General features: G+C 39.8%; 1 protein-coding gene across 3 annotated transcripts; it reads right to left on the reverse strand.

Annotated features, from left to right (window-relative positions):
• Positions 1–5,337: 5,337 nt before the first annotated feature.
• On the reverse strand, positions 5,338–14,881 carry LOC117542973 (dynamin-like). Of its 3 annotated transcripts, XR_004568511.1 has the most exons (8): positions 14,755–14,880; positions 9,416–9,514; positions 8,907–9,067; positions 8,373–8,528; positions 6,707–6,796; positions 5,967–6,436; positions 5,808–5,903; positions 5,338–5,738 (listed from the first exon to the last, which is right to left on the reverse strand). XR_004568511.1 is itself a non-coding variant. In XM_034210876.1 (6 exons), the coding sequence occupies exons 1-6, from the start codon at positions 14,771–14,773 to the stop codon at positions 6,119–6,121; spliced, it is 843 nt and encodes a 280-aa protein (XP_034066767.1). In that variant the 5' UTR covers positions 14,774–14,880; the 3' UTR covers positions 5,338–6,118. The 3 variants fall into 3 exon arrangements, 2 of the variants coding, with proteins under 2 accessions (XP_034066767.1, XP_034066780.1); XM_034210876.1 differs by having other exon boundaries at positions 5,338–6,436; XM_034210889.1 differs by lacking the exon at positions 6,707–6,796 and having other exon boundaries at positions 5,338–6,436; positions 14,755–14,881.
• Between the last annotated feature and the right edge of the window lie 10,432 nt (positions 14,882–25,313).

Below are 25,313 nucleotides of genomic sequence, written 5' to 3' on the forward strand. Positions count from 1 at the left end.
CCATATTTGGATCCGATGAGATTGTGCTTTGATTGATTGATTGAAAAGTTTATTAACAGCTTGAATATTGGGTACAGTACAGTACAGCTCAAAACATACAATTGTTAAGGGGATGCAGACCAGAGAAAGACTTTCGTCTTGTTTACATCAGGGTCCCCCATTTCCAATTCATCATATCATTTAAGACATATAAGACATATTTGACATACAGTTGGCTTATTTACAATTTACATACAGGTGGTTTTTTACATACAGATTGCTTATTTACAATTTTCATTTTAGATTTCGTTCTAATACATCCTAACCGGACATTTAAGACATACCAAGTCTACAGATATACAGTTAGTAACAGAGTCTAAAATGCGAGTATATACATAGATGGGGGGGGGGGGGGGAAGCTGTCCATTGAACGACAGGTTGAGATTTGTACCATTACCGGGGCCAGTTTTGCAATGCTCTCCCCCGAAGGTGCTCTTTAAGAGAGGTTTTGAAGGTAAGTATAGTTTTACTTTCCTTTACAGTTGTGGGAAGAGCGTTCCACCTTGATGTGGCATAATTGCGAAACGTGTATTCCCCCTTTTTTGTGCCAAATCTGGGTTTCACATGATTTGTGGAGCTCCCTCTGGTGTTATGATCATGGTATTCCTTGACCTTTGGGAAGAATTTTGACATGTACATGGGTACCATAGCAACACATCCTCACTCCCAGGTCGGCCTATGTTGACGTTATGTCAAGTCCCCTGTCGGCTTTTTCCAACGCAAGGGGGGGCCTTAGCGTCCATTTTCAACGCAAGGGGGGGGGGGCCCTTAGCGTCCATTTTCAGCTTTCCGGGATGTCCATATGCTTCTATGGACGCTTATGGAAGCACGGCGTTCGTTTGTGTCGACTGCCCTTAAAGGCAATGTGAGCGTCCATTCTCATTGGATAACGGAGAATTGTACAACCGGAAGTAAGTATTCCCCTTACTGTCGATTGATTTTACAGTGATATCTGCACTACTCATCGACTAAAAAACACCAGATTATCCTGGTTAATTACACAACATTGATTGGTTTAAATTGTGTGCAATGCTTTTGTATTTTTCCCCTTCGATTCGGAGAAACAAATATTTTTTCGGAGTAAAGGATGGCAGAAGACACTACACTACCCAGAATCCCCAGCTATCGTTTGGACTACACCATGTGCTCTGTTTGACGTCACGTAATCTTCAAATTTCTCCCCAGAAAAAAAAAACATGACCGAACTTCGTTTTATTCTCGGTGGAAAATGCCTATTTTAAAGTTAGTTTGGCCATTAAAATGCGTTTTGATGTCATTTGATGCGAGAAATATGAGTTGTTATTTCAGATTATGTGTGCAGTGGATGTACTAGTGTGCTAGTTATTACGAAGATTACTTCAGGAAATTGCGTCCATAACGTTTTCATTGTTACCAAGGTGGTTGCTAGGGACGCTGCTATCGATATTATTTCTGTTATGTTGTGTCACTGTTTAATGGTGTTATCTTTATTGCTACCCCCTTCCCCGTCAATGTATAGTGTTGGTCCACAGCGCAAACATATTAGTTTAACAAAATCCGCATCTAAAAATAGCCTACGTTATTTTCCCCTGTGCAATTCCAGTCTCACATCTCACAGCACATCGTCATTAACAAATACCGGAAACAGACCGAAAACATTTAAAAAAAAAAAAATAATACTTTATTCCGAGTGTGCTTGCTTTTCTCTTTGAAAGTCATCACATAACGGCATTGTAATACACGATTCGGCTGCATTAAATATTACATATCTGCCGTAGTTCTGTATTTATAGAGGCCTGATGAGAAGACTTCTCGACAAACATGAGGAACTGAAAACGTGACGTGGATCATAAATATATCAGCCATTAAACAACATCTTACATTTCTTTTCACACAATACGTCTCCTTGCAGTATCAACACTAATTCGGCTGACTTTTATATTTGATCCAATTGGTAGATAGGCTGTATTTACACCATAAAGGTGCACAGCTGATATAAAGGGACACCTAGTGGTTAAAGCATGTTATTGAATTTCATTATTTTTATTATTAGATATTAATAGGATCCCTATAAAGTATATTCATTACTCGTTATTCTCTACTAATAGTTAATTAAAGACTGTATATAATGACTATTTTGCACATCCCTTTCAAGATTTCATGATGTTCTAAGGTTTATTGACATAATTATCATATAGGCCCACACAACTATGGTGTAGTTATGCATTGAATGAAAAACTTGGGTCGCAGGTTCCTCAATAGTGCATTACAAGACATCTATCAATATTTGTGCATACCTCCAGCAATGTTAACTATGTTGAAGCACTTATTTTAACTGATATTATACATCATGTATTATACTCTTATAAGATGTATGTAGATATTTCATCTCCGGCCTTGTCCGGTATTGAACAATCAATAAATAAAGAACACAGAATTGTTGAATATAAAACACAGAATTTGTGTGATTATATTAAATGATTTACAAATAAACACCACTGCATATTTAACTGTTACACATGCTGATGTAACGCAAATGTTCCAACTTGGGATCAATAAAGTATATATTATCTTAAGCTGATCGATGGCTATTGCCATATTTGCAAAATGGTGGACCCGTTCAAATCCAGTTTTGGACAGTCTCCCATTTCAAGTGCTGTTCGAGGCTCGGCGTAACCCTCGGAGCACACTCTCCAATCACAGAGCTTGAGGACTATCACGGGGTTTGTCAAACAGAGCACATGGTGTAGTCCAAACGATAGCTGGGGATTCTGGGTAGTGTAGTGTCTTCTACCATCCTTTACTCCGAAAAAATATTTGTTTCTCCGAATCGAAGGGGAAAAATACAAAAGCATTGCACACAATTTAAACCAATCAATGTTGTGTAATTAACAAGGATAATCTGGTGTTTTTTAGTCGATGAGTAGTGCAGATATCACTGTGAAATCAATCGACAGTAAGGGGAATACTTACTTCCGGGTGTACAATTATCCGTTATCCAATTAGAATGGACGCTCACATTGCCTTTAAAGGCAGTCGACACAAACGAACGCCCTGCTTCCATGAGCGTCCATAGAAGCATATGGACATCCCGGAAAGCTGAAAATGGACGCTAAGGGCCCCCCCCTTGCGTTGAAAATGGACGCTAAGGCCCCCCCCCTTGCGTTGGAAAAAGCCGACAGGGGACTTGACATAACGTCAACATAGGCCGACCTGGGAGTGAGGATGTGTTGACCATAGAGGTGTAGTGGATCTTGTAGACCAGGCCCATTGCAAGTAATTGTACTCTGTCGTCTACTCTAAGCCATAGGTTGTCAAAGTGGGCAGAGGTGAGGTGGGTTCTAGATGAAAGGTCAAGCAGTAGTCTGACCAGTTTATTTTGCGATGTTTGAAGTTTTATTTTTAGCGCCTTGGAGTATGGTACCATGACGTGCAAGCATAGTCATAGTACCCTTGAATGAGTGCTCCTGCCAGAGTGCAGGAGAGACACAGCCATAGGCGGCGCGTGAGGCTCAGGTTTGGGAAAGCTAAATAACTTTTTTTTTCATCTTATGCTGCCCGCCTTTTCTATAGAAAAGAGATCAACTCAGTGAAAGCACCACCTGCTGACCGATCAGAGCTCAGTGTGCGGAGTTTAAATCTATCAAGTCATATTACAGGAAAAAGGAAATGCAGTTTAAACTGCCGTATGCAGAGAAGACGCCGACGTCATATCACTGACATCACATCATCAATCAGATCATCGATCTCACATCGATATCACAATATTTCCTTATCTGAGTCAGCTTCTCGAGCCGTATCTGGCCGTGCAACACTTAGTTACATTGTCACATATATATGCAGACGTATTATTTTAAGCAACACATTAAGTTGACGAAACACTCAACTCAAATGTAATAAAGTCAGATCCCCTCGTGTTTTAGATGGGGCAGTATCATAAAACTGTTGTACGCTTTCAAACACTCGGTAGTTTATTTGTTAACGAGTTGTTCGGTATTCTCCTTGCAGGTGCAACTATGTGGCTTGTATCCTGGATTATATGTTTAAGTCATCATGGATGTTTAAAGTTCATATTCGTCTAATATTAGTTTACTTTTCATTAATGAAGTATGATGTTGCGCTGTCAGTACACTTGTCCCTGTTTGTGATTGGTCAAATGTAGCTAACCCCGCCCCTTTCACATGAACGCGTTCTCAGCTGGAGAGAGAAACCCTGGCTTGATTTACCGAGTTGATAACCAGCGCCGTAGGACCGTTTAGCGAGATCGCGTTTGTTAGGGTTAGTTAAGATAACTCAAGCATATCCAGGGTCTGTTGAACTGGCTTCGTGGTACAGGGCACAGGTGGCTGCATAGCAGCGCTAATGTCAAAGACATTATATTTTTATTTTACCAGGATGCAGTTACACAAATATTTGGGAAGGCTTAGCCTTCCCTAGCCTACAGCACCCGCCGCCCCTGGACACAGCTTTCCAACGATGACATTGTGCAAACAGCGGTCGCGGTACTTTATGTTACGTTAGAATGCTAACTTTTGGTGAATTTAGGAGAAATATACAGACGCAAATAGACAAACTATAGTAAAATGAACACTTAAATGTGTATTTTGTACGTTTTCCTTCCAAAAGCCTGAAAGAAAACATGTTATGGAATCAAAATAGCACAACATCTCACAATTGACCAGTGCATGAAAAACGATGTTTTTGCCTGCCGTGTCAATGTACACAATCAATTGAATAAATCAATAATAAATCAATGTAAACAATGTATGCGGCTCGTATCGCTGACAGCTGGGCCCGGCCCGGCACCGCCTTTTTTTTTTTTTTTTAAGCGGCTCCCTCCCCACTTTTGGCAGCACCCCCTGAGCAAAATGACTTCCAGCGACTATGCTTGGCAATGTTTCAGAGGTGGAAAAAACAGGTAGGCCTACGGGTCAGGAGTTTAATGTGTTTGTCTAGCATAGACTGATCGAAGGTTACACCAAGTTTTTTTACGTTTGCCCTACATTCAAAAAAATAACTCTTTGAATGAACGTAATTAAATCATGGACAATATTTCCACATGATTAAATCACTTTCTTTCAAGATTAAGCAATTTGATTGGTCCAACTTAATTTACTTGGGTTGGGTCAACGCAATCTATTAGGATTGATACTACTTATTTATAAGGTGTGTTACCAACTTAATTTACTTGGGTTGGGTCAACGTAATCTATTAGGATTGATACTACTTATTTATAAGGTGTGTTACCAACTTAATTTACCTGGGTTGGGTCAACGTAATTGCTTAAAGCTGAAAGAAAGCCATTTCATCACGTGGAAATACTGTCCATGATTTAATCAAGTTCATTCAAAGAATAACTTTTGAATGTTTACATATTTAAAACGTTTAGAGTGAACAGTAACAAAATGTCAACAGTCTACAGTCTAGTGAGCTTCAAGGGTGGAAACATAACACAAACGCAACACAAACATGTTGAAATAAAATTGTATTTCACAAAATAGGCAAAGAGAAACAATGCTTCAGATGCTTGAAAAAATTAAGTTTCTTCCCAAATATGATATGAAATATAATACGAGGATGCATTCGCGTCTCACGTCATTGCTGTCAGTCTAAGTATGCAGATTAGAGAACATGCAATAAAAAAAGCCCATTAAGAACACCATCTCAGCCAACAAGCAGACTGGCTTTCACTGTTATTAAATATAACAGTGAATATATATTTCACAAAATAGGCAAAGATAAACAATGCTTTACACTGACAGATATTAAATATAACAGTGAATATATATTTCACAAAATAGCTTTATACTGACAGATGCTTGAAAAAACAGTTTCTTCCCAAATATTAAAATGTTTCAACTTTAGGGTGAACAGTATAACAAACTTGAATTTCAACAGTAGACCAAATAAGGCAACATGGTAACATCTGCCTCCTCGCACAGCCCTCTGCTCAGTGAGGTCCACGTAACCATGCTACAGCCAACTTTGAATGCTTACTTTTATACTTCTTGCATACAATCAACATTTCTGTCGAAGAGGTGAGTCACCGAATTTCTGATGGCTGCGTGTTTGGAAGATGAGGCGATCCCAAACAGCGACATTAGGCACGGGAAAGCAATGTTTTGAGAACTTGTCCTTTTGTGGATAGTCTGTTTCCATCTAGCTCCATCATTATTTTCTGCAGTGCTTCAAATGTAAACTTCAGCTCTGGAGGGTAGCTCAAGTTTAGAGCATACACGAGAGCAAACATCATCGCCACCGCAAAAGATACGTTTCCCAACTCATCCAACACTTCGAGCCCCTCCAGAATGATCCCAACGTTCTCGGGGTCATACCCAGGCTCTGCACCTTCGTGTCGAATGACAAATATTCCGAAGACCGTCTCTGCCATTGCCGTTTGACTGCTGTTGTCGATGCTCTGTGAAAAACAAATAAGGAGAGTGATTTTCACTGATGTGCATTACATCCCATTTCTATAATGTGTCATATTGAGCTTTATGTAGTTTGGGTTTTCCAAATTGAAAAATGAAAGAACAAAAAACACTGTTTCCAAAAAGCATGAACACATCCAACATCATCAAAATGTAAAGGCAACATTTCCCTAAGGGTTAGTTTTAGAAGAAACACAATCCATTCCAACTATGATCATCCTCCTCTTTGTGAAGATAAAAAAGGTACATCAACATACCATGTATTCCTTCACCAGCTCTGGATCTTCATTGAAGTATACACAAAGACCTTTGAGGATGCATTCGCGTCTCACGTCAATGCTGTCAGTCTAAGTATGCAGGTCAGAGAACATGCAATAAAAAAGCCCATTATGAACAACAAGCAGTCTGGGTTTCACCGTTTCACAAATGTTTTCTTTAAAACCCTGAATGTAATATTGCACTTTAATTAAATGGGTTTAGTCAGATAATATACTATGCAATTTAAGCAATACATTTTTCTAAAAAAGGAAAATAATTAGTTGTTCATTTGAGAAGACCTGTCTTATTTTTTGAATATTTTAAATGGCTTTTTATTGAAGAAATACTTTTGCTTTAAAAAGCTAATCTGTTTCCAATTACTCGATTAATCAATGGAATAATTGATAGAATACTCGATTACTAAAATAATTGATAGCTGCAGTCATAGGCGTGAGGCTCAGGTTTGGGAAGGCTAAATAACTTTTTTTACCTGCCGCTGCCCGCCACCGGCGTGTATAGAAAATAGATCAACTCAGTGACCAATCAGAGCTCAGTGTGCAGAGTTTCAATCTATCACGTCATATTACAGGATAAAGGAAATACAGTTTAAACTGCCGTATGCAGAGAAGACACCGACGTGTCGCACTTATCGTTCATATCACATCATCAATCAGATCATCGATCAGATAATATATATTTCCTTATCTGAGTCAGCTGAGCCGTATCTGGCCGTGCAACACTTAGTGTCACATACTGTATGCAGAAGTATTATTTTAAGCAACACATTGGGTTGACGAAACACTCAACTCAAATGTAATTAAAGTCAGATCCACTCGTGTCTATGGGGCAGTGATATCATAAAACTGTTGTACGCTTTCAAACGCTCTGTAGTTTATTTATTTTTTAACGAGTTGTTCTATATTCACCTTGCAGGTGCAACTATGTGGCTTGTATCCTGGATTATATGTTTAAGTCATGGATGGTTAAAGCTCATATTTGTCTAATATTAGTTTACTTTTCATTACTGAAATATGATGCTGCGCAGTACACTTGTCCCTGTGTGTGATTGGTCAAATGTAGCTAACCCCGCCCCTTTCACATAAATGTGCTCTCAGCTGGAGAGAGAATCCCTGGCTTGATTTACCGAGTTGATAACCAGCGTTGTAGGACCGCTTAGCGAGATCTCGTTTGTTAGGGTTAGTTAAGATAACTCAAACATATCCAGGGTCTGTTGAACTGGCTTCGTGGTACAGTTTACTGGTGGCTGCATAGCAGCGCTAATGTCAAAGACACAAACATTATATTTGTATTTTACCAGGATGCAGTGACAAAAATATTTGCGAAGGCTTAGCCTACCCTAGCCTACAGTACCCGCCGCCCCTGGCTGCAGCCCTACAGTACACTCAATGACCATTGGGGTAGGAACATCTGCCATTTCCATGAAAGACTGCTGTCAGGGACAGCTTTGTAGTGCGTTATTTTAGGCCTTCATAATAGTATGCCGCTCACTCTGATACAATGACCCCCACTGGGGGAATGGATGTGGTGCTAAGTGTCAAAATAATATCGAAAACATAATGCTCCGGATGCTATGCTATTCACGGAACATCGTAGACTTTGTACAGCTCCTACAGTTTCTTTGTCACCTTTACATTGTTTTCATACCTGGGTTATGGGAAGCATGATGCTTTTGATCTTCTTCCCTTGAACTCCACCTTTCTTGGTATACACGTCGATCAGGCTTGTAGAGTGAATATCCAGCGAAGAGAAGAACTTGGATTGCAAATTAATTGTTGTGATTCTCTTAAATTCTGCATTCACCTACAACAAAAAAACAAAACCCACAAAACTCAGATTGGCTATTTTGATGTCACTGTTCACAGGTTTGATTTAGCAGTTCAGTCCGTTTAAGACATGCAATTGCATAAATCATGTATTTACATTAGCAGATAAAAAGGCATAAAATACTTGAATGAATGGTAAATAAAGAATGCTGGAAATAACTGCATCTCCATTAGCCTATATGCGCTATGCAGAGACTGCCTTCTTCATGTTGTGATTTGCAGCTGATGTTTTAATATGGCAATTGGCAAAAGTTTGACATTTTACTCATACAATAACCCATCTTCGAGTGATGCTCTAGTTTCCAGCCTGCATGATCGGCCTGTAGGGAGGGACGGCCCTGCGTGTGTGTCTCACCTGATTGAGGGTCTTCTGCAGGTGTGGTGTGCCCATGCGTTCTGCAATGTGCCTGTACCCCGGGTGGGACAGGAAGAACTTCCTCTCAGCAGCCAAAGCAGCGCGGATGTCTTTCTTTCCATCAATGTCCTTCTGACTGCGGTTCACCACCCCGATGTAACCTAAAGAAAGACAAATATCAGTTGTTCAATGTGAGTTATGGAATAAAGACAAACGTTGATTCCAAAGCACTTGCGACCAAATATTAAATTATTATAACTTCTACAATTGGAGAACTGTTCACATGTGGAACAATACAAATAAAGCTGTTAGTCAATTTAACACCATAGTAATTGTTTAATTTCAATGTCAGGAATTACAGGGAAAATAATGCAGATTGATGATTTGCTGACCCCTAAAGAAAAGACACCCTGTTTTGGGTAGTATATAAAGTCTGTAAATATTGTAATGTAATAGCTGGATTCTAATCAAGGATTTAATCAAATGTGTGCATGGGGGGGGGTTCTCACCTCTGTGGAGCAGCAGTAGTTTGTTTTCCAGGATGTCTTGTGCATCTGTCCCTTCATCCATCAGGTCCAGCTTGGTGATCACACCAATGGTCCGTAGACCTAAAGACAAAAGCATCAATGCTAATACTGAATCTCTCGCTCTTATATATTCACACGCCCCCTCGCAGAGACCCTGGATTGGAAAAGATCGAAAATACTCAAAATAATCAGACGCATTTTGCAGTCTTTTTGCATATTAAAAACGGAGTTGGCAAAACTAAAACTGCAATATAATGTTTGTGTAGCATAATACATATAACATGTTTTAAATATCTCCAGTACCGATACAAAGACTGATAACATTGGAGCTTAATGGCACCAGAGTCTTTAATAATTAATTCCCGGGACTCCTTTGATTAATACGGGGCTCGGTACCCTACTGAATTGTTACATTATCCTATATTAATCAAAGTTGAAGTGCTTGTTTTTGCCACTGATAGGCACACGTATTATTATTAAGTGCCTGACAACATTATTACTGCAAATGTGTGGACATCAATATTTAAAATCGAGGAATATTAAGGAAACGTTGCCGATTTTCAGCCGGCTCTTTGTCACTGCAGTGCAGGCAGCATGTAGGTTACTGGCCCGGGGGTGCAGTTACACAGAGCCGAACATAACTATATGCTGAGCAGGGAGAGCTAGCGGAGAGACAGAGAGTGCGACTACCGACACTGGCAGAGCGGCACCCGTCACGTAACATTAACTGCAGAGCGAAAACCACAGTGGCAGTCAGCTCCGCATGGCAGCTAGCTTGGCAGCTAATTTACGTGACGCAGCCGAATAACGCAATAGTATGAAGCTGCAGCGTCGGAGACGACACTTGTAGAACCACACACACAGGTCCCGCGTCACGTGACGGGAACCACACACAGGTCCCGCGTCACGTGACGGGGTCCCACGTGACCCGCGTCACGTGACGGGAACCATATTCTGTTGCACGTTCACATGAATGTTTATATGTATATTCTGTTAATTTAGTTGAGAATTTCAAAAATGAATAAAAATGAATTTCAAAAATATAGTCTTTTATATGTATATTAAACAACACTGTTAATTTAGTTTTGGGTATGTTTATAATTCTCGTTTCATTATTATTCAAAAGAAAACAACACTGTTAAACACTGTTCCTTCTACAGTATCATAATTCTCGTTTCATTATCATAATTCTCGTTTCATTATTATTATTATTAATAAATCAAAGGTGTCTTCGAAGAGGTGCTAGATTACTGAAAAACAACTGTTAGTGTGTTCATGCACCAGCCTGCAAAAGATAAACAAGCAGTTTGACCAAGAGGCATTTCAGTTCAGAATACATTTTTATTTATTTGTATTGCGGGGTCTGCTGATTCTTCACTGGGGGTGAGGCGGGGTCTGCTGATTCTTCACTGGGGGTGAGGCGGGGTCTGCTGTTCCCTCTCTGGTCGTGGCACTCTGAATATTGGCTGAAGGGTTCCCTCCAGCAAGCTTCTGGCCTCCAGAGTCCAAAAGGCAAACCTTTGGCCATGCCTTTGCAACAATAAGAACAAGACGTCATCTAAAGTATTGCATAGGGAAAGGCTAAGGCATTGGTGCACAATTGATATGCATTAATAATCTCAACAGATATTGCCATCCAGAGTCTTACAGCTCTTGTTACTGATGGTCTACTGATCTGTACATGGTTAACCTAATATAATAGATCATCTACAAGTGACCCTCAAAATAAAGTGTTACTTAAATCAAAACACACATATTGTTAAGGGCTTTCATACCCTTGTATTTCAAACAGCTCCATGAGAAGAAGACACCACCACTTCCTAATCAAAGGCATGTCCCTCTGAATGAAATTAGAAAGTGACAAAGACAATTTTTGATTCACAATGTCCACAATAAATCATTTTTCTTCAACATGAACAGTATGATGCAACATAAGCAACACTTTAAGTAGGCATTTACTTCTTTAGTAAATACAAATCCTAAACTAACCTCCTGGAATTGAAACCCGGCGTTTGTAACAATGGACAGAGTGTACTGGAACAGAGAAGATGGAAAACAAAGCATTATATTTACAATGTTTACAGAAGCCTGCAAACGTGCCAACTGATACCCTACCATAAGCATAAAAATCCCGCAGTCATTTCCACAGATCTGGCGTGGCAAGCCCAAGTGCCGTTGCCTGGGCAGTGCTGGCACATCATCTCCTCTGGAATGAGGTGCCTTGGATATTGCACTTCCACTGGAAGCCGCAAATGTTCTGGCAGGACAGCAGGTAACTTTTTGTGACTCAGAATATATTGGGTCATGCCTTTCAATTTTTGGACATCTTTTGGTGGATATGGAACATCGCCCAGATCAGCCTCATCATGACTGTGTTCGTCCTCTGTTGCTGCTGCTGCACTCAGGCATTCCACCTCCTCTGTGCTTCTGACTTTCCTGAATAGTTCACGGTGTGTCTGAAATAAGTGCCATTTTGCAATGTATTTGTGTGGGCATGATATCTTAGTCCTGGCACAAGGACAGTGCCACAAATTCTTCTTTGTGTCGTACGACACCATGACTCTTCCCAATCGACTGTAATATGAAACCGTAGGCTCATATACGGATACATATTTTGTTGTCTTCGGGGTTCCAGTTTTCGAGTACACAGATAAAGGGACGTGGTTACATTTGGCAAGGTTTTGCCGAACGAGGCAGAGGCTCTTTTTATCTTCACCAAACCATTTGTTGTTCACCATCTCCGTTAGAATATCTTCATCAAGCTCAATAGGGGAGGCATAGGATGAACAGTAGGTTATGGATTTTAAATGTGTACATTGATAGGCTTTAATTCCACTCCTCCATGCCAACTCCAGGTTCACCTGGCACTCATTATTTTCACAAGACACATGCTGATTTTCTCCCCACACTTTATTCTGAACATGCAGAGGAATACTTGTTCCATGGAAGGCTTTGTGGACAGCATAGACTCCATGTTCAGGATCTATGCATTCACTCGGTAGGTGTGAACTTGCGGTTATGTCCTTTTGTTTGGCAGAGTGCTTTCTTTCCATGTGCCTTTTCAAAAAAAAATTATTCATGAGAACATGGCATATGGGACATTTTTTCTTGAGTACAGGCTCTACACGGACCCTTTGCATCTTTCGCACTGGGATGATGGGGATTGCTGGATCTGGGATGACGGGCGTTGATGGATCTGGGATGATGGGGATTGCTGGATCTGGGATGATGGGGGTTATGGCAGAGTGCTTTGCCTTGCACAAAGCGAGGTGCTTTACAAAGCCAGATTTGCGAGTATGCATGGATTGGCAGTAGCAGCAGTGAAAATGATAGTCTGGTCGGCAATTTAATCCACATCTGTGAATGGTATACCCTTAAACATAAGAACATAGAATTGTAGTATTATTATTTTGTGATCATATTATTTAAAAGTGTAAATTATGAATACCAAACATCTGGATCAAGTAACTGGTCACCACAAACAAATCATAGGACTTGTTTTGATGTATTGCTCAAATGGAACTGATCATAACATTTAGGCTGCTTTTAATGCAGACACATTGCAACTCCATTTGCATTTCACAAGAGAATGTAAGCTAACTTTACCTTCATGGAGAACTGCACGCTGGAAGTGGCTCTCGAGATGGCTTTTCACCTTGCAGTGTTTTGTTGGAGAGAATAAACGAGAGACACAGAACGGGCAGTGGAAGTCATTGCAACACGTCGTGCACCGTTGAAGGTCCGGCAAGGATCTCCCCTCTCGGATTGTAATATGCATCTTGAAAAAGAGAGAGCCTAATTGGTCAAACTGAACATTTTGAAACAATTACACAGACAGACATAAATTAGGCCTAATTGTTTGATTCTGACACGACAGATTCTAACCTACATAATAGGCCGACATAACTGACTAAAACACCTCATGCAATATTACAAAACATGTCGAAATGATGAGACTGTCTGATAAACGGTAAACAGGCAGTCAGCACAGTGAAGATTATTTACAATGAATTCAAATTGTAATACAATGACTATTAAAGAAGCATTTACACTGAAGACAGAACTTAGGCTACTGCTGATTTAATGTAGTGGACATATTGACATGCTTTTGTCATCCGTTGAAGTTTAATTAATTAGCTGACTATAATTAATCATCAGGGTTGGGAAGTTTACTTTTTTAAATGTAGTAGGTTACAGATGAGTAATTACCCTGTTAAAAATGTAATAAGTAATGTAACTTGACTATGTAACTATTTGTATTGAAATTCTAATGTTAATTATGGTTATTTTATGTTTTTTGTGAGTCACTTTGGATAAAAGCCTCTGTCAAATAACATAACCATAACATACAGTTTCATTAAACAAATAAACAAAATGGTTAACAGTTGGTTTTGCAGCGAGTCATCATAGGCTAACAGATGACATTTAGCACTTGTTGCTTGTATGGCTGTTCAATACAACAGAATAGTTGTTAACTTAAAAAAAAAAAACATGATTCACATTACTCACACTATTACTGTAATTAGTGATTAAATTACTCAACTATGACACCTAGTTGGGCTTGCCAAAATCACGCTAGTTTCATTAAACAAATGATCAAATATGCTAACGAGCTAATGCTTTTGCTAATGCTTTTGCCGAAAGCTATAGCTAATGAATAGTTGTTTTTAGAGACTTTAATACGGTTAGAAGCTATCATAAGCAAACAGATGTTTGTTTGTATTGCCTTAACACTATCATAGTTAATGTTGGCTAATCACACTTCATTTCAAGACACCGGAATTGTTATTAATGTTAAACAAATAAAACTGTAAAAGCACTTCACATTACTCACATTCTCTGCGTTGACGTTCACATTCATGTGAACGTGCTCCGTCACGTGCCGCCGTGACCTGTGTGTGTGCTCGTGACGCGGGACCTGTGTGTGTGGTTCTACAAGTGTCGTCTCCGACGCTGCAGCTTCATGCTACTCGAATAACGGCGCAACATTCCTTTGTAAAAGGGGCTGATATTACTGACATATAAGCGCCGGGGGTTGCACACTTTTCGTTTAACTTTCTCAGGGTAATGCTTCCGTCATTTAGTTTTCAATCCTGATATCCTATATTTGAACCATCTCCCTAACTGGCAGTTACACAGACTAGCTAGTTAACGGCTTTAGCTTTAGCATGTTCGTCAGCTCATTCGGCTTTTTAAGTGAGATAAAAAAGAACACTAAATAACAAATTAACTATCAACGTTACCACAATATCGCTCATGGACTAGCAGTTGATGACATTTAGTAACAGCTTCACAGTTAGATGACAATGTTTTCTGCTTACCTCCTCCAACTTTCGCCATCGGTCTTTCTTGTCTGAATGATCCTCTCTCGCGATGATGATGGTTAAGTTTACGGTTAAACCCAAATATCGCGAGTGCACACAGGATGCAGGGAAAAACCTTTCCCGCCAGATCGCGGACAAAATAAAACAATGGCTGGCTGAGTCTGGCAGAGTTCTCTTAATACATCCATGGAAGTGTCCAAGAGCAGTCAAGAATGTAGCATGTCTTATTGTTTGTCGTTTCACATCTTTACAACCGTGAACATTTAAAAGTAGATTGATTTTTGTCTCTGATTACATTAGTTGGTATCCAGTTTATTGGTGGTTATACCGCCACCTTCTGCTCTGGAGTGGGAATCATATGTACCCTAATCCCTTTGTGTTAGTTTATCTCAACATGAATGAATCTAATAAATGTGAAGTTGTTGCGATTCATGCAAACCATACATGTTTTCATCACGTTCATCTTGGAAACATGAAATTATTACGTTGAAAATACATGTTACATTTTATTTGATGTAACAGCCAGCCAAAGTCCTTTTTTTGAGTGTAACGTTACCCAGGTGGCTTATACCTCTTAGAGGATGTTATCATCCGCTAAGATCAAGACTTCCGGTTTCGATGCATTGAGCTGTAGGAAGTTGCTTGACACCCACTCCTCAATTGCAGAGACAGACATATAATCAGGGTGTTTAAATTCTCAGTTTTGACGGGTTTGAAAGATAAATATATCTGGATATCATCTGCGTAACGTGATACGAGACACCCTTGAATTGGCTAATTAAGGGGCCTAATGGGAGCATGTAAAGGGCACAAATAATCACTTATCACTAAGGAGGTCCGTGGCAACAGGTGAGGGATATATATTTACTATCTGCAAATGAACACAGAAAACCGGCATTAACACACTACGACACTATGATGGAGCAAATAATAAGCATTAACTTATATATCCCCTCTTATATAAAATGTAGCCCCCGCCTTGTAAAAATTATACTTTTCTGATAAGGGCCCCCTTATAGGCCTATAAGATTTTACTTTTTTGATAAGGGGGGACACTTTTTTAAAATTATTACCATAATAATTGTTGTGTTGTTTCCAATGAAGAGGTAGAGTCACCCTAGTTTAGTCAGTCCTTGCACTTTTACCAGAGTATTTTTAAACACGAGTATTTGTACTTATACTTGAGTAAGTGTGTACTTTTGCCATCTCTGCAGGAGGCAATGGCGGCACCAGAGTATTTTTGTTGGGTAATCTATGGTAGGGCTAACCCATACAGTGGTGGGGCTCAAGTCAGTATTTGCAATGTAATTACATCAACCCGGTATCACGGCAAGACGTGAACATGTGACGATTTACCATGCTGGGAGACGTGAAGATGTCACGATTTCGTCCCCTTCAAACGTGACAGCTACACGGTATTGTTAACCCATGTTAACCAGTGGAGAAATAACCAGAAATACCAAGCAAATGCTACCCCGACGTAATGATTTATTTTTTAATAGCCACACTCGATTACGGCGATTTTCTTGTTGCCCCAGCTGGTCGACACCTGTTTTAGCAAAAACAAAGGCTACATTAATGTATTAAATCGATGTTAATCCGTGCGTGTGGATGTGGAATTAACGGACGTGACGTTGTGCGATTGAGTTGCCAAGCAACAGCTTCGGTTCATGTTAATTTACAAACTATTCAACTACAACCGTAGTTATATTTAAAAACATGTTAGAAGGCCTCACGAAATACTTTAATGCAAATTCAAATGTAAATGTGAAGGAATGTGTGTATAACAAAATACATCGGTCATTAAACGAAACCGGAAACAGACGTAGGCAAGATCCTCAGCTCGATGATTGGATGGTTATCCGCAATGCATGCTGGGATTTGGTGTTTATGTGATGTGAAATCTGAAAACGTTTTTTAAAAATACAATAATACTTTATTCTGAGTGTGCTTGCTTTTCTCTTTGAAAGTCATCACATAACGGCATTGTAATACACGGTTTCGGCTGCATTAAATATGACATATCTGCCGTAATTCTCTATTTATAGAGCCATGCTGAGAAGACTTCTAGACAAACAGGAGAACTGCCGCCAAAACTGAAGATGTGACGTGGATCATAAATATATAAGCAATTAAACAACATCTTACATTTCTTTTCACACAATACGTCTCCTTGCAGTATCAACACTAATTCGGCTGACTTTTATATTTGATCCAATTGGTAGATAGGCTGTATTTAAACCATAACCGTGCACAGCTGATAGAAAGGGACACCTGGTGGTCAAAGCACGTTATTGAATTGTATTATTAGATATTAATAGGAGGATGTGCAAAACAGACAAACTAATAAGGCTTAATTTAAACATTAAAGAGTACTTTAGGTTAAGGTCTTATTTTGAATAAGAAAAAAGCTTTAAGAAGAATATGGAGGGATGAAACCCTCTTGAAACCGCAGGTCCTTCCTTCCTGCAGCGGTCAGACTTTACAACCAGCACTGCACAAACCACAACACAGACTATAACACCCCTTGCTGCTAAATACAAACCAACTTTGTGCAATATGTGCTATATGTGCAATATATATATGCCATTAATAACTGTGTAATTTATACCTGGCCACTAAATCAATATATATATATGCCGTTTTGTTTTTGATCTGTATTTTTGAAAATTATGTAACTTTTTATCTTTTTTTTAGCATATTGTTTATTATATTATAACTTAGTACTTTTTTAGCATATTGTTTATTTTATTCTAACTTAGTACTTTTTAACGCATGTAAGATATGCAACACTAAGCTGTCTGTGGCTCTTTCCTGCTGTAACGCTGCACATTTCCCCTCTGTGGAACTAATAAAGGTATTCTGATTCTTTAATGGTCACACACATGCAGAGCACAGAGCACACACAGTGACATTTGTATCTACAGATAAATATTAAGCCTGACAAAGTACTTAACGTCTAATATATTGCTTTCCTGCAATGTTAACTATGTTTAAGCACTTATTTGTTTATTATTTGTTTATTATTAAACTGATATTATACATATGTATTATACTCTTATAAGATGTATGTCGATAGTATAAGAAATGTGCAGAATGACAGTTTAATGGTGGAGTATAAACACATATTGATAGATGTCTTGTAATGCACTGTTGAGGAACCTGCGACCCAAGTTTTTCATTCATTGCATAACTACACAGTAGTTGTGTATAATATGATATGTCAATAAACCTTAGCTTAGAAAATCTTGAAAGGGATGTGCAAACTAGTCATTATATACAGTCTTTAATGAACTATTAGTAGAGAATAACGAGTAATGAATATACTTTATAGGGATCCTATTCATATCTAATAATAAAATAATAAAATTCAATAACGTGCTTTGACCACCAGGTGTCCCTTTATATCAGCTGTGCACCTTTATGGTGTAAATACAGCCTATCTACCAATTGGATCAAATATAAAAGTCAGCCGAATTAGTGTTGATACTGCAAGGAGACGCATTGTGTGAAAAATAAATGTAAGATGTTGTATAATTGCTTATATATTTATGATCCACGTCACATCTTCAGTTTTGGCGGCAGTTCTCCTGTTTGTCTAGAAGTCTTCTCAGCAGGGCTCTATAAATAGAGAATTACGGCAGATATGTAATATTTAATTCAGCCGAACCGTGTATTACAATGCCGTTATGTGATGACCTCCAAAGAGAAAAGCAAGCACACTCGGAATAAAGTATTATTGTATTTTTAAAAAACGTTTTCAGATTTCACATCACATAAACACCAAATCCCAGCATGCATTGCGGATAACCATCCAATCATCGAGCTGAACATTTACATTTTAATTTGCATTAAAGTATTTCGTGAGGCCTTCTAACATGTTTTTAAATATAACTACGGTTGTAGTTGATAAATAGTTTGTAAATTAACTAGGGCTGTCAGTCGATTAAAATATTTAATCGCGATTAATCGCATGATTGTCCATAGTTAATCGCGATTAATCGCAAATTAATCGCACATTTTTTATCTGTTCTAAATGTACCTTAGAGGAATATTTTTCAAGTTTGTAATACTCTTATCAACATATGAGTGGACAAATATGCTTTATGCTAATGTTTATTATCATTTGAACAATGACAAATATTCTCATGAATATTAAACACAACAACCTCTGAACATTACAAATATTCGCCTCAATTCAACCTGGAACCTCTCTCATACAATAATACAATACAAATGGTGTGTGTGTGTGTGTGTGTGTGTGTGTGTGTGTGTGTGTGTGTGTGTGTGTGTGTGTGTGTGTGTGTGTGTGTGTGTGTGTGTGTGTGTGTGTGTGTGTGTGTGTGTGTGTGTGTGTGTGTGTGTGTGTGTGTGTGTGTGTGTGTGATGGATCGTTGGAGCTATGTGCAACACAAGGCATATGCTCGAACGGGAGCTGCCTGGACGCTGCAATCATGTTGCGCACTATTCGTGCTGAGTGTGCTGACTTTTCGTACAATGTCCCACTGTCTGGCTTCCTGCATAAAGTCAAGTGCTCGGCGCAGTTGTGGCGAAATGTCGCTCCTCTGTTTTCATTTAAACAGCTCCATATCCGTTAGCGCAGCTAGCTAGCACCAGATGCTAACAACAACAATGCACGTAAGGTCTCTCTCTCGCTCGCTCGGGCCACACATACACACACCCTCCCGGTCCTCCCAACAGCCAGTCGGTGCCTGCCGGTGAGCGTGGAAGTGTGGTCTGCTGCAAGCAGGCAGCAGGAGCGGGGCTGTCAGCATCAGCTTGTAGACGGTATTTTAAACTCGATGCGCTCTGAAACTACGGGGCGGCCGAGGAAAAAAATACACATGCGTTAATCGCGTTAAAATAATTAGTGGCGTTAAACATTTTTTGCGTTAACGCGTTATTAACGCGTTAACTTGACAGCCCTAAAATTAACATAAACCGAAGCTGTTGCCTGGCAACTCAATCGCACAACGTCACGTCCGTTAATTCCACATCTACACGCATGGATTAACATCGATTTAATACATTAATGTAGCCTTTGTTTCTGCTAAAAGAGGTGTCGACCAGCTGGGGCAACAAGAAAATCGCCGTAATCGAGTGTGGCTATTAAAAAATAAATCATTACGTCGGGGTAGCATTTGCTTGTTATTTCCGGTTATTTCTCCACTGGTTAACATGGGTTAACATGAGTTAACAATACCGTGTAGCTGTCACGTTTGAAGGGGACGAAATCGTGACATCTTCACGTCTCCCAGCATGGTAAATCGTCACATGTTCACGTCTTGCCGTGATACCGGGTTGAATTACATACACGCTATATCGCTCCCCTTGACAGTGAAACGCCACGCGTGAGGTTTAGATTATTTCCCTCTCTCAATCCAAATTGAACTGTACGAAATAAAAAGGCACATTTGTCTTGTAGTAAATAAAAAGGGCGACCTGGAGCCAATCCTGCAATTTCCCCACAAGTGAAAGAGTTGACATGCTGAAAACCCAACCCCTGCAGGGGGGTCTGGGGGGATTCTGTTTACATGCTACACGGACCACTATTGCGGTAAGCATGTTGTAACTTCCGGTTGTTGTCATCTCCGGGTATCCCGTGTGCCTGTTCTGTTGCTGATAGCTTATTATCTTAACTTAATCGATCGTTTTAAAACTCTTGATCACGGCAACTGCCTGACGTTGTAATCACACGTTACTATAACTTAAGCTCTCACAACTCTCCTTCTCTTAGCGACTGTAACTCCACAGTTGCCTACACTCTTTTCGGGTTTGCTAACGGTAGCTACTTTAGCTTGATAGCTAGCCATGGCTCTTTCCCCACCCTCGGGTGCTATTTCCTGCTCTAACTGTCTCATGTTTGGTTACTTCCCTGCCTCCTTTACTGGTACCGGTACATGTGTTAAATGTAGTATAGTTGTTAGGTTGGAGGCGGGAATCATAGCCATAGAAGCCCGGCTCCGCATCTTAGAAAGAAACTCAGCTACAGTAAAGCCCATGTTAGCCGGTGCGGACCGGCAAAAGGTAGCTCCTATTAGCCGTCCCCCGGCAACTCCCGAGCAGCAGGGAGACTGGGTGACTGTTCAGAAGGGGCATAACGCGAAACCCGCAGGTCCCCACCAACCCGTTCACGTATCTAACAGATATTCCCCACTCAGCGAGACACCCGCTGAGAAGCCAACTCTGGTTATTGGTAGCTCTATTATGAGACACGTGAAATTAGAGACCGAAGCCTCCACAGTCACATGCATTCCGGGGGCCAGAGCGGGCGACGTTGAGGCGCATCTTAAACTGCTGGCTAAAAATAAACGTAAATACAGTAGGATTGTTATTCACGTCGGTGGTAATGATGTTCGTATACGCCGATCAGAATGCACCAAACTTAATGTGGAGTCGGTGTGTAGTTATGCTAAAACAATGTCGGACACCGTAATCTTCTCTGGTCCCCTCCCCAATCTGATCAATGATGACATGTTTAGCCGCATGTCATCATTTCAGCGCTGGTTGTCTTGGTGGTGCCCAGCAAACAATGTGGGCTTCGTAAATAATTGGACAGCCTTCTGGGGAAAACCTGGTCTGATTAAGAGAGACGGCATTCATCCTACTTTGGAAGGTGCCGATCTCATTTCGGCAAACATTTCAGGGCTTTGTGGACTTAATCCATGACAAACTGGAGTTGAGACCAGGAGGCAGAGTCGCAGTCTTACACGCTTCTCTGCGCTCTCTCCTAGGCAGTCATCCATAGGAATCCCGAACCCAATAAAATACCCAATATTAGCGGTGTGTGTGTCTGCCCAAGGACAAGTTAAGGTAAAACCTAATAGAGGTGTCATACATAATAACCTAATCAAAGTAAATGTAACAACTACTACAGTGCAACAAAACAGGAATATTAAATGTGGTCTCTTAAACATAAGATCTCTAGCATCTAAAGCAATATTGGTAAATGATTTAATATCAGATTATAATATTGATATATGCTGTCTCACTGAAACTTGGTTGAGACATGAAGAATATGTCAGCATAAATGAGGCCACTCCACCCAGCCATATCAATACTCATATTGCCCGAGGCACGGGCCGAGGAGGTGGAGTTGCAGCCATCTTTGACTCAAGTTTACTTATCAATACTAAACCAAAATTAAATGATACCTCCTTTGAAAGTCTCGTTTTTAGTCTTACGCATCCGACCTGGAAAACTTTGAGGCCAATCTTATTTGTTACAGTGTACCGTGCACCAGGTCCTTATTCAGAATTCTTATCTGAATTCTCTGAGTTTTTATCAACTTTGGTTCTTAAAACAGATAAAGTAATTATCGTAGGTGACTTTAATATTCATGTTGACGATGATAAAAATAGCCTTACTGTTGCATTTAACTCTATATTAGATTCTGTTGGTTTTTGTCAGAGTGTAAATAAACCAACCCACTGCTATAATCACACTCTCGACCTTGTTCTGACTTATGGTATTGAAATTGAGCAACTATTAGTCGAACCGCATAATCCTGCTTTATCCGACCATTTCTTAGTAACTTTTGAAGTACTGTTACGAGACTACAAAGCATTAGTCAAAAGCTCCTGCAGCAGAAACCTATCTGTTAGTGCTATAGCCAAATTTAAGGAAGAGATTCCACCAATACTTAACTCGATAGCATGTCTGCATGTAAGGGAGGAAACGTATACAAAATGTACACCACCCCAAATTGATCATGTTGTTGATAGTGCTACAGATGCGCTGCGAATAAAATTAGACTCTGTTGCTCCTTTGAAAAAGAAGAAAATAAAACAACATAGACTAGCTCCATGGCATAATGCCGAAACCCGCAAAATAAAGCAAAAGTCGAGACAACTTGAAAGGATATGGCGTTCTACTAAACTTGAAGAATCTCGTTTAATTTGGCATATTACTCTCAATGAATATAAGAAAGCATTGCGTAAAGCGAGAGCAGCTTACTACTCTTCATTAATAGATGAGAATAAGAATAATGCAAGATTTCTTTTCAGCACTGTAGCCAGGCTGACAGAAAGCCACAGCTCGATTGAGCCTTCTATTCCCATAGCATTCAGTAGTAATGATTTTATGTGCTTTTTTAACGATAAAATTGTTACTCTTAGAAACAAAATTAATGACCTCTTGCCTTTGACCAGTATAGTGTTATCAACAGCTCCCGGAAACGTAAGTTCTAATATTACACTAGATAGTAAACTAGAATGCTTTTCAGCCATAAACCTTGAACAATTAAATTCAATGATTCTCTCTTCTAAACCATCAACGTGCATGTTAGACCCAATTCCAACTAAGCTGTTGAAGGAAGTTTTTCCATTAATTAGCACTTATTTATTAAATATTATGAATATGTCTTTATTATCAGGCTATGTTCCACAATCATTCAAAGTAGCAGTGATAAAACCGCTTCTTAAAAAGCACAACCTCGATCCAGAGGTTTTAGCCAATTATAGACCTATTTCCAATCTTCCGTTCCTCTCAAAAATTCTTGAGAAAGCGGTCGCAAAACAGTTGTGTGATTACTTAAAAAACAATGATTTATTTGAAGCTTTTCAGTCTGGCTTTAGAACACATCATAGCACAGAGACAGCTCTGGTTAAAGTCACAAATGACATTCTAATAGCCTCTGACAAGGGACGTGTCTCTATTCTTGTTTTGCTCGATCTCAGTGCTGCATTTGATACTATCGACCATGATATCTTATTGCAAAGACTAGAGCACTTAGTTGGCATACAGGGAACTGCTTTAGACTGGTTTAGGTCCTATCTGAACGCTCTCAGTTTGTACGTGTCAATGATGAATCTTCCACGCAAACCAAAGTTAGCCATGGAGTGCCACAGGGCTCAGTGCTCGGACCTATTTTGTTCACATTATATATGCTTCCGTTAGGCAATATTATAAGGAATCATTCTGTAAACTTTCATTGTTATGCGGATGATACTCAACTATATTTATCAATCAAGCCTGATGAAATTAATCATCTAAATAAAATTCAAGACTGCCTTAAGGACTTAAAAACGTGGATGACCTTAAACTTTTTGATGTTAAACACGACCAAAACTGAAGTTATTGTACTTGGCCCGAAGAATCTACGAAACAAATTATCTAAGGATATACTAACTATGGATGGCATTAATTTGGCCTCCAGTGAGACTGTAAGGAATCTTGGTGTTATATTTGATCAGGATTTATCCTTTAACGCCCACATAAAATCAATTTCAAGGACCGCCTACTTCCATCTACGTAACATTGCAAAAATCAGGCATATCTTGGCTCAAAACGATGCAGAGAAACTAGTCCATGCATTTGTTACTTCAAGGCTGGATTATTGTAACTCTTTATTATCAGGGTGTACCAAGAAGTCAGTCAAGTCGCTTCAGCTGATTCAAAATGCTGCGGCTCGTGTACTAACCAGAGTTAGGAAAAGGGACCACATTACTCCTGTTCTGGCTGCCTTACACTGGCTCCCTATAGAACACAGGATAGAATTTAAAATTCTTCTTCTCGCCTACAAAGCCCTTAATGGGCAGGCGCCATCTTACCTTAAAGAACTCATTATACCCTACTGTCCTACTAGGGCATTGCGTTCCAAGAATGCAGGGTTGTTGGTTGTTCCTAGAGTCTCTAAAAGTACAATGGGAGCCAGAGCCTTTTCTTATCAAGCTCCACATTTGTGGAATCAGCTTCCAGTTTGTGTTTGGGCGGCAGACACCCTATCCGTTTTTAAGAGTGCGCTTAAGACCTTCCTTTTTGATAAAGCTTATAGTTAGGGCTGATTAGATCCAGCCCCTAGTTTTGCTGATATAGGCTTAGTTTGTCGGGGGACATCTTACTTCTTCCTTCTCTCTGTCTATACCTGTGTACTCTCATGTTCCGATTAACCCAGCTTCCCCAAATGTCTTTCTTTTTGGTGTCTATATACGCCGGGATCCGGAGTCATGGATGATCCTGCGCTCCTCTGTCCTGGATCGCGAGCCCTGGATCTTGAGTCGTGGCTGTGGTCCTGGATCATAGGTCCTGGATGGATATCCTCGTGGATTCATCTTACTATTATACACACATGCATTTCCAAACATTTGGACTACCTATGTTGCAAATGTATTATCTTTTCAATTTACACACGGCATCTATTGCACGTCTGTCCGTCCTGGGAGAGGGATCCCTCCTCTGTTGCTCTCCCTGAGGTTTCTCCCATTTTTCCCTTTAAACTGTGGGTTTTCTCCGGAAGTTTTTCCTTGTACGATGTGAGGGTCTAAGGACAGAGGGTGTCGTATTGTCATACTGATATTTTGTACAAACTGTAAAGTCCACTGAGACAAATGTAACATTTGTGATATTGGGCTATATAAATAAACATTGATTGATTGATTGATTCTCCCCCAGGAGATTTTTTGAAATACAAACATAAAATACACATTCTGGTACTCTCTTGAGAAGCAAAATAAATAAATATATTACTACACGACAAAATGAATGCCATTTTAGTTTTGTGTTACTTTGTTCTGAAAGCTGAACCTGCTGCTCCTCACAGAGAGAAGAGGCTGTGT

This window comes from Gymnodraco acuticeps, unplaced genomic scaffold (assembly GCF_902827175.1).
Source record: "Gymnodraco acuticeps unplaced genomic scaffold, fGymAcu1.1, whole genome shotgun sequence".
NCBI classification, from domain to species: Eukaryota; Metazoa; Chordata; class Actinopteri; order Perciformes; family Bathydraconidae; genus Gymnodraco; species Gymnodraco acuticeps.